Raw genomic sequence first — 12,715 nt, 5'->3', positions numbered from 1 at the left:
CTGGTGCTTAATAGCCCTAATAAGGGCTGCTACTAGTGGTTTGTATACGTGGTCTACCGCTGCTATGACAAATACGCCCCCAGCAAGATATGCCGCAACATCCACGCATGATAATAATAATAATAATAATTGGTTTTGGGGGGAAAGGAAATGGCGCAGTATCTGTCTCATATATCGTTGGACACCTGAACCGCGCCGTAAGGGAAGGGTAAAGGAGGGAGTGAAAGAAGAAAGGAAGAGAGAGGTGCCGTAGTGGAGGGCTCCGGAATAATTTCGACCACCTGGGGATCTTTAACGTGCACTGACATCGCACAGCACACGGGCGCCTTGGCGTTTTTCCTCCATAAAAACGCAGCCGCCGCGGTCGGGTTCGAACCCGGGAACTCCGGATCAGTAGTCGAGCGCCCTAACCACTGAGCCACCGCGGCGGGGCTCCACGCATGGGGCATAATTGTCATTCTTGAGTTTTCGTCGCAAATGTTCCACTCGAGCCTTACGCCTTTCCACGTGCAATTCATGGTGCATGAAGCGTCCATTATGAAAGTAATGCGTATGATTTTATTATGACGCGACTATCCACGGTAGCGTGGTAAAACGGTCGGAAAAAGCGGCGAGGGCTCTTCCATGCCATCGCAGCCGGTCGCCAGTTTGCTCCGAGCAGTGTGAGAGGATGACAGGGCGCGATGGAGAGTTCGCTTGAACAGCGATACGCTTTCAAGTTTTGCGTGATGCTTGGAAGGAATGCAGCCGAAGCATTCCAGATGCTTCAAGAGGCCTTCAAGGACGACTGCTGAACACACACCTGGGATGCCGCCTCACTCCTTGAGTTGTCTTTGCGTAAAACAACGCAGTGCACAAGGCCACACATAAGACGCCTTTTCGGCTCGCACACGACAGGGCGGCCACGACCACCCTCGACGACATGCTCTCAAACGTCACCGGAGAAGACAACCTCGACGTCAGTGCCTGCCTTGCTCGTGCAGAAGAAGTCCGTAGGCTTTCCCGGCTGCGGATCTAACAACAGCGGACCTGCACCCTACATTCAATCTACGAAGATGCGACGAAGAACAACCATGCACCAACTGGTATAACAAGTTCTTCTAGAATACAAAATACGTGACAGAATCTGGGTTTTGACGCTGATTCACCACCGTGGTCTTAAGGAAACACCGTTAGGCTGCTACATTGGTCGGTAGAAAATCCTTCGCTGAACTGGAGAATTCGGCTATAACATCTTTCCCAACAAAAAGACAGCAGCCCATCGACGCCGGGCGGATCCGGAATTAAGTAGTGCATATCGTCGGCCTAAAACTCACCCTCTTACATGCGCTAATGAAAGCTCCGGCTTCCCTCTTAATTATCTGTTTTGGTTACTTTTCGTTCCTTTCATCCCCAAGTCGATGGTTCTTTAGGAGGAAGGTAATGTGACGCAAATCTTTATTATGTTTTTTTTTTCCTACTCGGAAGTGCTGGCACGCACTCTTATAGCTTTGTGAAATGAGAAGCGCCCAGATTTCTCCGGCGAAACTTTTGCCGAGGATGACTGCTTCTACGACGATCAAAATTGCCATAGGTGCTTTTCGGGCCAATCATCTCGAAAGTTCTTCGCTACATTTAAACTGACCACCGCCGTCACTGGCGATAATTTTCTTTGTCGACGACTGTCAAACCAACTTGCTGTAATCTGCGAGTTGTTTATAAGCAACCTCCGAGCCAAGCACCATCTAATTATTCGCGGCGGTCGAATTTCGATGGAGGCGAAATTCTAGAGGCCCGTGTACTGTGCGATGTCAGTGCACGTTAAAGAACCCCAGGTGGTCGAAATTTCCGGAGCCCTTCACTACGGCGTCCTTCATAGCCTGAGTCGCTTTGGGACGTTAAACCGTCATAAACATAAACATAAACCATCTAATTATTCTAAGTACTTGGCTTCCTACCAACTGCACTAGGTGAAAATATCTAACAGACAAACATGTATTACTTTGTTCATCCCAAGCTTTCACCCCTGCTCCCTCTTAGGGGAGAATAATGACTCCGAAGAAAACGACCACCGTGGCTCGATTTGAGGCGATTCTCGAGAAGTATAGTTCTGTGATGTCAGCAGGGAATAACGCTGATGCCACTCAGCGCATTCGGTAATGCGGTGTTGTTCCGAAAACACTGAGGAGCCTAAAACAGTTGGTGCGTGCAAAACACTTTAGTTCCTCAATATCCAAGCTCCTTAGCGGATAGGGTGCGAAGTACCTCGGCGAGGAACGGCTGTAGGACTGCTCGGAGCAGCCCTGCAGCTCTTTCAATAAAGTGGGTACGCTGCCTACCGCGAGATCGCCCTTGCCTGTAAAGCACGAAATATGCGAGCAAGTGCTTACCTAAAAGATGTGCGAAAATTTCGTATCGCGTCAGCAGCAGATCTGAAAATATGCAAATTAGGAGATTTTCAAACTATTTAGTTCAAACCACTATTTTAGCACCAACTTTTCAAAGATGGTGCCAGTTGTTTGTGCGCTCTATATTGGCGCCATTGTGACAGCGGAGTAGTTACGCAAAGGCCACATTTTCTATGGACCTACACCGTGTTTATAAACAAAGAGGGTGTTCACTCCAGCCAAATTAAAACGCAGGTAAAAAGTAGGCTTAGCGCCCTCAGAAATCTAAGAAAACGAACGCTTTCAAAGCAGTTTTTTCTATTTCACTGTTTGCCTACGATGCCGTTCTTAAAGTATGAAAGTGTTTCACACTTTCATACTTGAACGGCATACTTGAACTTTAACGTGTTTAACGGCATTACAAAGGCGTTGTACCGTTGGTGGTGGTGGTGGCGGTAAAAACTTTATTTTCGTCAAAATTCATTCAAAGGTACTCTTTCGTAGATCGAGTGGGGTCTCCATTGCGCTTTTCTTCTTTCCCTGCTTCACTGCTGGTCGCGTGATGTGGCCAGGAGTCCTTGGCGCTCGGCGACTTCCAAAGCTCGGCTCACGGCCCGGAATTGGGTTCTCAGGTCGGAGCTTACGTGCGATCGTCGGTCAACCCACGTGGTCACAGCTGCCGGCATTATAGCGAGTGCTGTCGGGGCGCAGATCAGGGAGGTTCAAATGTCAAACGCCAGCTCCTGCTCACATCAGCATATCACATGAAATAACCATAAAACACCACTTCCGGGAAAACCTATGAGTGACGAGTCACGTGACCTTTGCGGCTGAAATTATGTGCGTAGGAGCACGTCTGTCACAACTCCTTTCTATTCCCAGCTAGTGGCAGAACTGGTGCTCCAGTTATTGCTGCAAAAGGCGCGTGAACCTTTGCCTCACCCGACATTTAGTGCGCCATAAGGCGGCCGAAAGTCGCGGAGCTGGGGCCGTTATTGAAAGGCCGAAACTTAGAGCGTCTATTAAAGCGTTCTGATCTGAGCGCGCGTCTCACCGTGAGCAGCTGTCAGGTGTAAGGGAGCGCAAACGTAACCGCATGGGAACACAACGTTTTTCATCGAATAATAACAATATGGCTTCGCATGGTTTATGTTTTGTAGTTGGGTCGTTCCTAAGTGCACGCTTGTAATTTCTTCTTGCTTATTTTATTCTACTGGGGCCCAGTCAGGCTATAAATACTGTACTTCAGTTCAAATAAATAAACGCCTTATCTTGACTGACGCGAGAACCTAGTATATCATACCATTGCCTGTCTCAGCGTGGCACACTAAAGTAACAAGAGCGGCCCTGGACCAGAATAATTCGATTGATTGACTGATTGGCTGTTTGAATAATAAATGAACTTTCACGCCAGAAAGTAAAACCCTTACTTAAGAGACACGTGGTAGAGGAGCACGTCATATAAATTTCGACCACTTGGAGTTCTGACAAACGCGCAGATGTTTAACATTTCGCAGATATATGAAAACCTAGCCCCGCGATTGCCACTAAATCCCCACTTCGTGCTCAGAAGTAGAACGCCGCAGCCTCTTCTATACACTACGGCGGGTGTCCGAAAAGCAACGAAGCCGAATGCTAACGGAAGAGGAAATAACGATCAGCAGTATGCGGATTTTCTTCAATCACTGGTCTAATGTAGGGCTTCAATCGCGGTGCCCTGCTGCGCTGCTTTTAGCCGCCTCCATCCGTCCGGGAGCAGTAACAGGTATCTGGTTTGAAGCATGCAGAAAGAGCACCGGTGCTTGTCGACCGTGTCTTAGGAAACATGCAAAGACCGTGTTGTTTTTATGTCATCTCTCTAGGAACTCACACTTTCATCGTGGAACACGGGAGAGTTTTGCAACCTCCGCCTCAAGGCACTGGACCCTGGACTGCGTCTTCGTCTTCCACGTAACTTAGCACGTCGCGAAGCAACATTGTTATGCCGTTTATGGATCGGTGTTGCTTTTACCAACCACTATGCTTTCCGGATGGGGATGGCCGACAGCCCTGCCTGTGAAAGCTGTGGTTGTGAGGAGACCATCGCTCATCATCTCTGCGAGTGCCCTGCATTTGCGAGTGCAAGACATACACTGTGTTGTGCCCTGGACCGCCTCGATCCTTGCCCATTAACAGAGCAAAAGATCCGCGGCCACAGCAGTCGACTCCCCTCAAGGCATACAAGGCACCTTTTGCCTACTTGAGTGCGACTGGATTGAGTGACAAATTGTGGCAGCGTTGTGCATGTGTGTGTGTGTTATGCCTTTTTCCCCTTCTCTCTTCCTCCTTTTAGTCCCCTAATTCCTCTTCCCCAGTGCAGGGTAGCCAACCGGAACCCCTTTCTGGTTAACATCCCTGCCTTTCCCTCCTCCTCCTTATCTATCTATCTCTAGGAGAGTGCAGAAGGAACGGCGACAGCATCTGCACTCACAAGTCGCCCGGCCCTCTTACCCTATGTGTTGAAGGTCAGAAGGTCACGGAATCGGACAAAGTTCTGGTTCTAGCGCTCTGGGTATACACTGCAACATGCGGGCTTCGAATATAATTCAAACCCTCAAATCTACTACCACCCAAATCGCTCGCATGATAAGGCGCAACTCTCGACACAACCAAGGCATGGGGAAAGAGGACAATTTTAGGCTGGTCCAAGCCTTAATTGTTAGCAGAGCCGCCAACGGTCTCCCGTACCACACTGAATATTGAAGAGGAAGCCCAAATCGATATCATCATCAGAGGTGTCTAACTGGGGTCGGCGACGTCACCCGATGAGTCTAGGGCAGTGGAGGTGATAAACCGCCGCCCTGAGAACTGGTGGTGAAACAAAGAAGCCTGTAGAGAATTACTACCACCTTCTTCTTTTCTTCACTATTTGACATGCATAGCATTTGGTATAGAGCTTTTCTCTACTTTCTACTTTTTCATATTTATATGTTTTTGTTGCCTGATTCAGAAGCCTGTGATATCCCGCTACAAAGAGGACTGGCCATATCAGCATCACCAAAACGGTGCTATATGGCTTCCTACAATCGCTTCAAGCGAGCAGCTGAAAGCACTCGTCTTTCAAAACACCTATCAAGAACTAAGAGATGCGATCCTCGTCTCTCAGAACACAAGGCTCCAATCCACGGCATCAGGCAGAGCCGTCTTTCACACGATTACCGCCCCTACGGATTGGAAAGTTTTGGAAGCTAAGCAAACACTACCGCACCTAATCAGGGATCACTTAATGGTCGCACCAGTATCTAAACATATACACCATAAATTGCACGTGGAAAGGCGCAAGGCTCGAGTGGAATGTTTGCGACAAGACCTTCATAATGAGATTGATGCCACATATGTGGATGTTGCGGCATATCTCAATGGGGGCGTATTCGTGATAGCTGCGTTAGACCACATATACAACCCATTAGCAACAGCCTCCACAAGGGCAGAAAGCCCTGCCTCAGCTGAAGCCATAGCTGTGGCCATGGCAATTAAACACCAAGACAAACCCTGTAAAACGGCCCACGCTATCACAGACTCGTAGCAAGCCTGCTGGTTATACGGCTGGTATACCCCCGAAAAGAGCAGAGGAACTCCTTACTGCTACCCCTTTAGAAAAACATCACAGAATTTCTTACACATCAGATCGTGCCGGGTTAGGGGGCAAAGAGCCGGCTCATAACCTAAAGTTCTAGCGCTGATTAAACGAAGGGATCCTTCCCATTCTTATTTCACACCCCTTGCGTCCACATATAGCGAACGACTATATAGAAACACTACATCTTAACCGTAGGTTGATACTCAACACCGCGCGAAAAGCCAAGCACAGCAGATTCTGCAGCCTGGCGCCATATACACACTCATTTCGAAGCCTACGTAAATGCAGAAAAATGTATCCTGCTCAACTCCCTAACACGTATACCTCTCGTGTGATGCAAGTGTCACATTTTTTCGCTTTTCGTGGGGGTGTGCGGGCAAGCCTGAACCTTTAAAGACGACACATACATCTTACGAACAGTTGGAGGTTCATTTGACTGGCGTATTCTTGGAATATCAACCAGATTCGTGAAGCAGCAGCTCGGGCCACTGGAGTTCTGGAATGAGGACCCCACTCATCTGACCGTCAATCAACTCTCAAGACCAGTTTCTCAATAAAGTTCATTCTCTCTCCGCTCTTCTCGTCAGATTACTGCCTTATCGTGTTGAGGATAAGGCGTAAAGATCTCCTTCTGAGCCCTTCTTTCTTCCTTCACCCTTCCTTCACCAACCTGCAAAGCTCCTGACCTAAAACATCGCGTATTTCGGACAGACGGAGATACTATCTATACGTTCGCCGAAGCCAGGAGTTTGCGTGCAGCGCCACCGCCGCGTGCTCTCTTCTCTTGAAATCTTCCATTCTGCCGGCGGGCAGGGAAACTTTTCATGATGTGGACAAGGAACCGAACTCACCTCCAAATTCGTTTTTGTTCAGAACGAACAAGTGAGTGTGATCTACTTGCAATGGCGTTTTTTTTACATAGGGTAACTCGTGAGTTGAAGCATGGTAAGTTCTGTGGCTTTCATTGCCCCGTTTCATAGTAAAATCAGTTCAGGCGTGTATGTAACGGATGACCGTTCCTTCTCTAGGGTAATGATGTTGCGTATAATGATTTCGCTTGAACAAGCTACTTCCGGGAAACCGCAGCATGCCACACGTGAAACGTCTGCCTATTAGGAGCTGATCACAGAGTGGACATTGTCGAGAGTTAGTTCTGTGTGGCCATGCGATCCAGGTGTGGCAGGCGAAGTGGCCCTTGATATAGGTGGTGACGTCTTGACATGAGAAGAGGCGAAAACAAATTTTTCAGATTTTCTGCAACTCAGGCGTAAGCACGAAGACAGGATATTGCGTATGGATTGCTTCGTTGTGCGCGAGGCGCCCAAAAGTTTTCGTGCGCCATCTGAAGAGAGATGTTTTAAGGCGAAATCCTTTAATGACTCATACTCGCGGTGACCGTCCGTCCATTCACGTGACCTCGCGGTGTCCGTCCGTTACATCTAGGTCACCTAGGTCACTTGACCTTGTCACGTGATCCCAACCTGCCAACTGGACTGTGAGCAAATTACCCAATGCCCACTGGCTTTCGCGTTCCCGCAGTTAAGAGATACTAAGTGCCTCCAACGAATTTTTTACTTATTAAGATCTTCACAGCAAACTTGTCTCAATGTCTTCGACGATATATTATAGACTCAGTGTGTGCGAAGACCTTTCGCAGCGTTAAATAATAGTAAAAGCACCCGCAACCCGGCAGACATACGACAGCATAAATTGTGAGGACTATCACATGCAGGGCTTCGTTCGCTATAATCGAGCGGTGGTCACGAATGATCATGTATATGGGACACAGGGCTGTTTTTCTAATGCATGTTTTGACGTTAGCACTGGCCATGTTCGTAATAATCGAGCGGTCGTTGTAACTGCGGCCGTTATAAGGCGGCTGGACTGTACATGAACATGGATGTACATACACGCGGCCACGGTGGCTCGATGGTTGTGGTGCTCGGCTGCTGACTACAAAGACGCTTGTTCGATTCCGGCCGCGGATATCGCATTTCGATCGACAGAATGCTAGAGGTCCGTGTACTGTGCGATGTCAGTGCACATTAAAGAACGTCAGGTGGTAGAAATTATCCGGAGACTTCCGCTAAGGCGCCCCTCATAGAATATCTTTCGGGCGTTAAACCACATTAACCGAACCAACCATGCACACACGCACACATGCATTAAGTCATAAAGGTTGTCCCAGCATACATAGATCACAAACAGGCGGCAGCAACGCATCTGTAACCATGCTTATTACGATCATTTACTGATCAATATTTTTTGTTTACTTCAAATTACAGGAAATATTTTAAAATAAATATTTCTAGGTTTTTATGCAAAAAACACTACAACTGAAAAGAACATTTCACGCTGAACGGGAGTTCCCTCTGCTTTATGAAGCAAACAAGCGAAATCGCACAAGAAAAAGATTCCTATCTTAGGCAGACAACCTGAGCCGTGAAAAATATGTCTCAAAAACGCTGAAACGCAATATTGGAATAGTGGGCCTCTCTTGCCTGCTGTACTCGATAGGCCTCAGAGAACAAGAGAACCCTCTTCGCACATCAACCCAGTTTCTTCCCCTTCGACACTCATACGCTAAGCTGGTCTTGACAACTGTGCACGAATTGATCCACCCCGGTCTGTCAAAGCAGAAACAGGCCCATAAAGCGGACGAGGGTAAAGCGTAATATAGATTTAATTCTCAAGCCCCCCCCCCCGCCCCCCCCCCCCCAAAAAAAAAAAAATTAAGAACGTCAAAGACAATGTGCTCTTGAACCTCAAACTTAATGAATGCACGATAAATGTCGTTCATAATATTTTCGATTATGAGTTTCATCAGTTCGTTCCATGAGTTCAAACGAAGAAATAAAAAGTAAAAAACCGCACGGATGGGATGTCCGTACGCGGATGCTGGAATAGGATGGAAACGACGAAACATAGTTTAGGCAAATGGACACGAGCGCAGGAGCATCTGGAAGACTGTAGCCGGGTTTAAGGAAGCGTGTAGTTAAAGTCAGCAGGCTGCACCCGCTCATGAATCCAGAGGGTGGCGATCCACTTGGATCCACGAAGCACAGGGCACGAGCCGTGCATGGTGCTTTGGTCTCGCTCCCAAAGCCCTGCCGAATTCTCCTTCAGGTTGAACCAGAACAGCGCGGAGCCGAGGCGAGGAGCGATTGACAGTCCGGCCTCGGTAAATGCGGTGGCCCCGCCCTCAGCCACGTCACTCAGGTACACCAGCAGCGTCGCCAGCCGCTCCCCGTAAGCATCCGTGACCCATGCGTCTAATGGGTCGATATGCGCATCATAGTGTCCGCCTATGCCATAGTTCAACACCTGCAATTCCTCGGCAGACTCCAATGAGAGGCCCGTCAACACCTCCGTGCGACGGTAGAGGACGCTAGTGTTGGCATTGTCTTTCAGCCAGGCCATCTCCGCCGTCCTCACATCTTTAACCACGGTTCCTCCGTCGGTGTTCACCACTTCAGCTGGTGCGAGTGTCTCGGGCAGCCGCCGAAGAGCAGCGCACTCCGTGGCGCTCAGGAAGTTGTGGATGAGCCACACCCGAGGCTCCGCAGCAGACAGCGCCTCCACGGCGAAAGGTGCCAGCGACGCGGCGCCACGCTTGCCCCTCGACAGCCAGCACATCAGGGAGCTGGCGGGCCTCGTATCGCCCTCCCGGCTCGTCCGACACAGCTTGCCGAAGCTGGAGTCACTGACGAAGCTGGAGCGGACGGCGCCCCGCACCAAGTCTCTGTAGAGCCACATGGCCGGCGTCTCGGGAGGGTAGCCGACGACCTTGCGCCAGGCCTTGAAACTCGCAGTCCTTGTGGACGTCTCCAGCGTCGGCAGGTGTCGCTCCAGGAAGTACGCGAACCGCATATCAGCGGCTCCTAGCGCCGCCCATTCATCGGCCAGTGTCCGTTCTCTAAGTGAGCAGTGGACGGCCAAAGAAAGCATGTCGTCCGCCGTCGGTTGGACCAGTTCGGGAGAGCGCATTGCTGCAACGCCATGCTCTGGCGTGATGTGGTACGCCTTCTGGAGCCTGCAGATGCCCGCAGCAGCTCCGTCCACGTCCTCTTCTGTGGGCCAGGGCAAGAAGCCGGCGTTATCTATCAGCGGCCGAGGACAGCGGAAGTCACGAAGCACGCCGGACATGGCGTCCAGAGCTGAGCGCCTCAGTAGCCTCAACAGGTACTGTTCTCCAGGCCGACTTCCCTTGCGCGTTAAAGCAGCAACCCGTAGTTTAGTCCGAACGAGCGGTACGACGGCGGCAGCTCGGCGCCAAGTAGCTTCGCACGGCTCCAAATGTCGACGCAGGGCCCTGACCACAGCCTTCTCCGTCTGGAACAGTCTGGCTAGGCCTTGCATAGATCTGAAGTAGTCGCCAGCCAGGACCCCACTGACTCCGAGGAAGGCTGACAGTAAGAACACACATGACTTCATCTTCGTCATCTTCGTCCGAGCTTCTTTTTTTTATCAATAGGAAGCACGCGCATTAGAGTTAATGCTTCATTGTTATTTTTTGACTGTAGTTATACTTCTATTCTTTGTTGATTTCGTCTCATATTCCCGCCCACGCGTAATTTTGTTTAATATCGTCGGGGCCAGGCAAGTCCTTGGAGTAGAATGACCTACAGTACAATAAACACACATAGTAAGGATGTTCAGTTTCGCAGGAATATCGGAAAGAAGTGATAAATTGGAAGAGATATAAGATATAAATAAGACGGCAGTGTTGTCGAGCAGAAGTTAACAAGTGCATTGTCTGGCTGCTATAAAACTTGGCCGGCACTACTGAGCGTTACCGCCAGGAAATTACTGCTCAAAATAAAATAATGGTTCAAAAGTAACGTGTACTTCGCAACAGACGCTGTCTGCAACGTGCCATGCTGCGAACTGCGGACATTTATGTGCGTTTTCAACGGACGCTTTTTATCGATGTGCAACTCTTCGTGCTGATAAATGTAAGCTTTTGGAGTGCCATATAGTTGTTCGAAAATGGCCACATAAAAAATTGGCGAGGGTTAAGCTTTGGTTAAACCTGGAGTGACGCGATAGCTACAGCTGGCCGAGTGGACCTTGGTCACGTGACCAACCACGTGATCAGCCATGGCGCCGCGCCGCCGGCAGCTGCTCCGCACCACGTGACAGCGTGGCGGAACAGCCACAGGGTAGCAGCGCCGCCACGCTGAAGGCTCGAAATGCTACCGTAGTGTAGCTATCGCTGCAAAAACTGGAGGGGAAAGCTCCGGTTTAAAGGTCTGACGCGATAGCGTAATGAGTTAACTCCCATAAGTGCAGAAGGTCATTCTCTGCATTCATAGATCCCTGGGACTCCTCGAACCACTGGCGCACTGGTGCTGCAGTTAAGCGATGCGCCACCAGTGGGGCTTTTGCAACTCAGGTTGTTCTTCACCTGCAACCACTCGCGACCAATCATTAATTTAACTGCCACCTGCCACGGTGATGACGCCACCGGGTCACGTGACCTAGGTGGCCAACCTAGATTGCTTGTCCGGCTGCGAGGCAATTTAAACGGTCGCTCCAACTCTAACTCTACGCTCTCGGATTCAAAGCAGTGAATTCTGCCCGTGTTGTCTCTTTTTTATTTTATTGAGAAATACTGCCAATCCAGTCGGGATCATCGCAGGAAGGGCAAAAACAGTATTCAACAAAGCAGGTACATAAAACACAGCGTTGCCACTATATGTGAGCAGAGGCTGTTAGGTTCAATAGCAATAATAATAATCGGTGAGAAATAACCTGGGAGCAACAATACAAGGAAAAAGAAATAAGAACAACATAAATACATTACACCTTAGAAAGAACAATTTTCATGACTTTAAATAGAGCACTGGAGCTGACAAAATGGTGTTTATAATGCACAATGTAGAGCTTGTAGGTGCGCTTCATATGTCTCTAAAAATTTTTCTAAAGATGGGCTGGTTACACTTGATGGTAACTTATTCCATTCTCGAATGGCTGACGGAAAAAACGAATGTCTAAAACAGTCTGTGTTGAATCGATATTCTTCCAGTGTTTGTGAGTTCTTATGTCTCGTTTTCCTTGTTTCTGATTTTGAAATATACCTTGTACAATCTATGTTCACCACGTTGTGAATAAGTTGATAAAGTAGTTTCTCTCATGCAAGCCTGGCGCGGTTTTTTTAACGTAAGTATTCCAGCGTTGTTTATGAGTTCTGTGGGTGATTCAGTTTGTCTGCATTTGTTGTAGATAAATCTTACACCTTTCCTTTGAACTCCCTCTAGTTTCTTTGTTAGTTTATCTGTAAACGGAAACCAGGCTGTATTCGCATATTCAAGTACAGGTCTCACAAAAGTATTGTAGGAAAGTAATTTAATGTCTGACAGCGCGTCACGGAGGCACCTCTGAGAAAGAAAAGTCGTTTCAGTGCAGATGACGTAATGAAGTCCACGTGCAAGTTCCATTTCAGATCAGATGATAAAATTAATCCAAGGTATTTATGTTGTGTAATTGCGGGATGCGTGGTGTCTGTCATTGCGATACAGAAAGGGGATGCAAATAATGTATTGGCGATTACATGTGTGGTAAGGCGAATGAACAGCGGCAGCTGGTTCCACCGTTTTTGCAACTGGTGCATTTGCTTTTAATCATATATTGTTCGATAGCTTTCAGTTGCGGCGGTTGTGGTGAATACCGCTATCACCCGAACGCGGATGACGTTCAGCACGGCGAAGTTCTGGGCTAGCTGGTCCGA

General features: G+C 48.8%; 1 protein-coding gene across 1 annotated transcript; it reads right to left on the bottom strand.

Annotated features, from left to right (window-relative positions):
* Nucleotides 1-8,717: 8,717 nt before the first annotated feature.
* On the bottom strand, nt 8,718-10,428 carry LOC144108360 (prolyl 4-hydroxylase subunit alpha-3-like). The gene has a single exon (XM_077641613.1). It carries the CDS (start codon nt 10,426-10,428, stop codon nt 8,965-8,967), a length of 1,464 nt encoding a protein of 487 aa, XP_077497739.1. The 3' UTR covers nt 8,718-8,964.
* Nucleotides 10,429-12,715: the final 2,287 nt, after the last annotated feature.

This window comes from Amblyomma americanum, chromosome 10 (assembly GCF_052857255.1).
Source record: "Amblyomma americanum isolate KBUSLIRL-KWMA chromosome 10, ASM5285725v1, whole genome shotgun sequence".
NCBI classification, from domain to species: Eukaryota; Metazoa; Arthropoda; class Arachnida; order Ixodida; family Ixodidae; genus Amblyomma; species Amblyomma americanum.
This window is presented reverse-complemented; position numbering and strand designations above follow the sequence as displayed.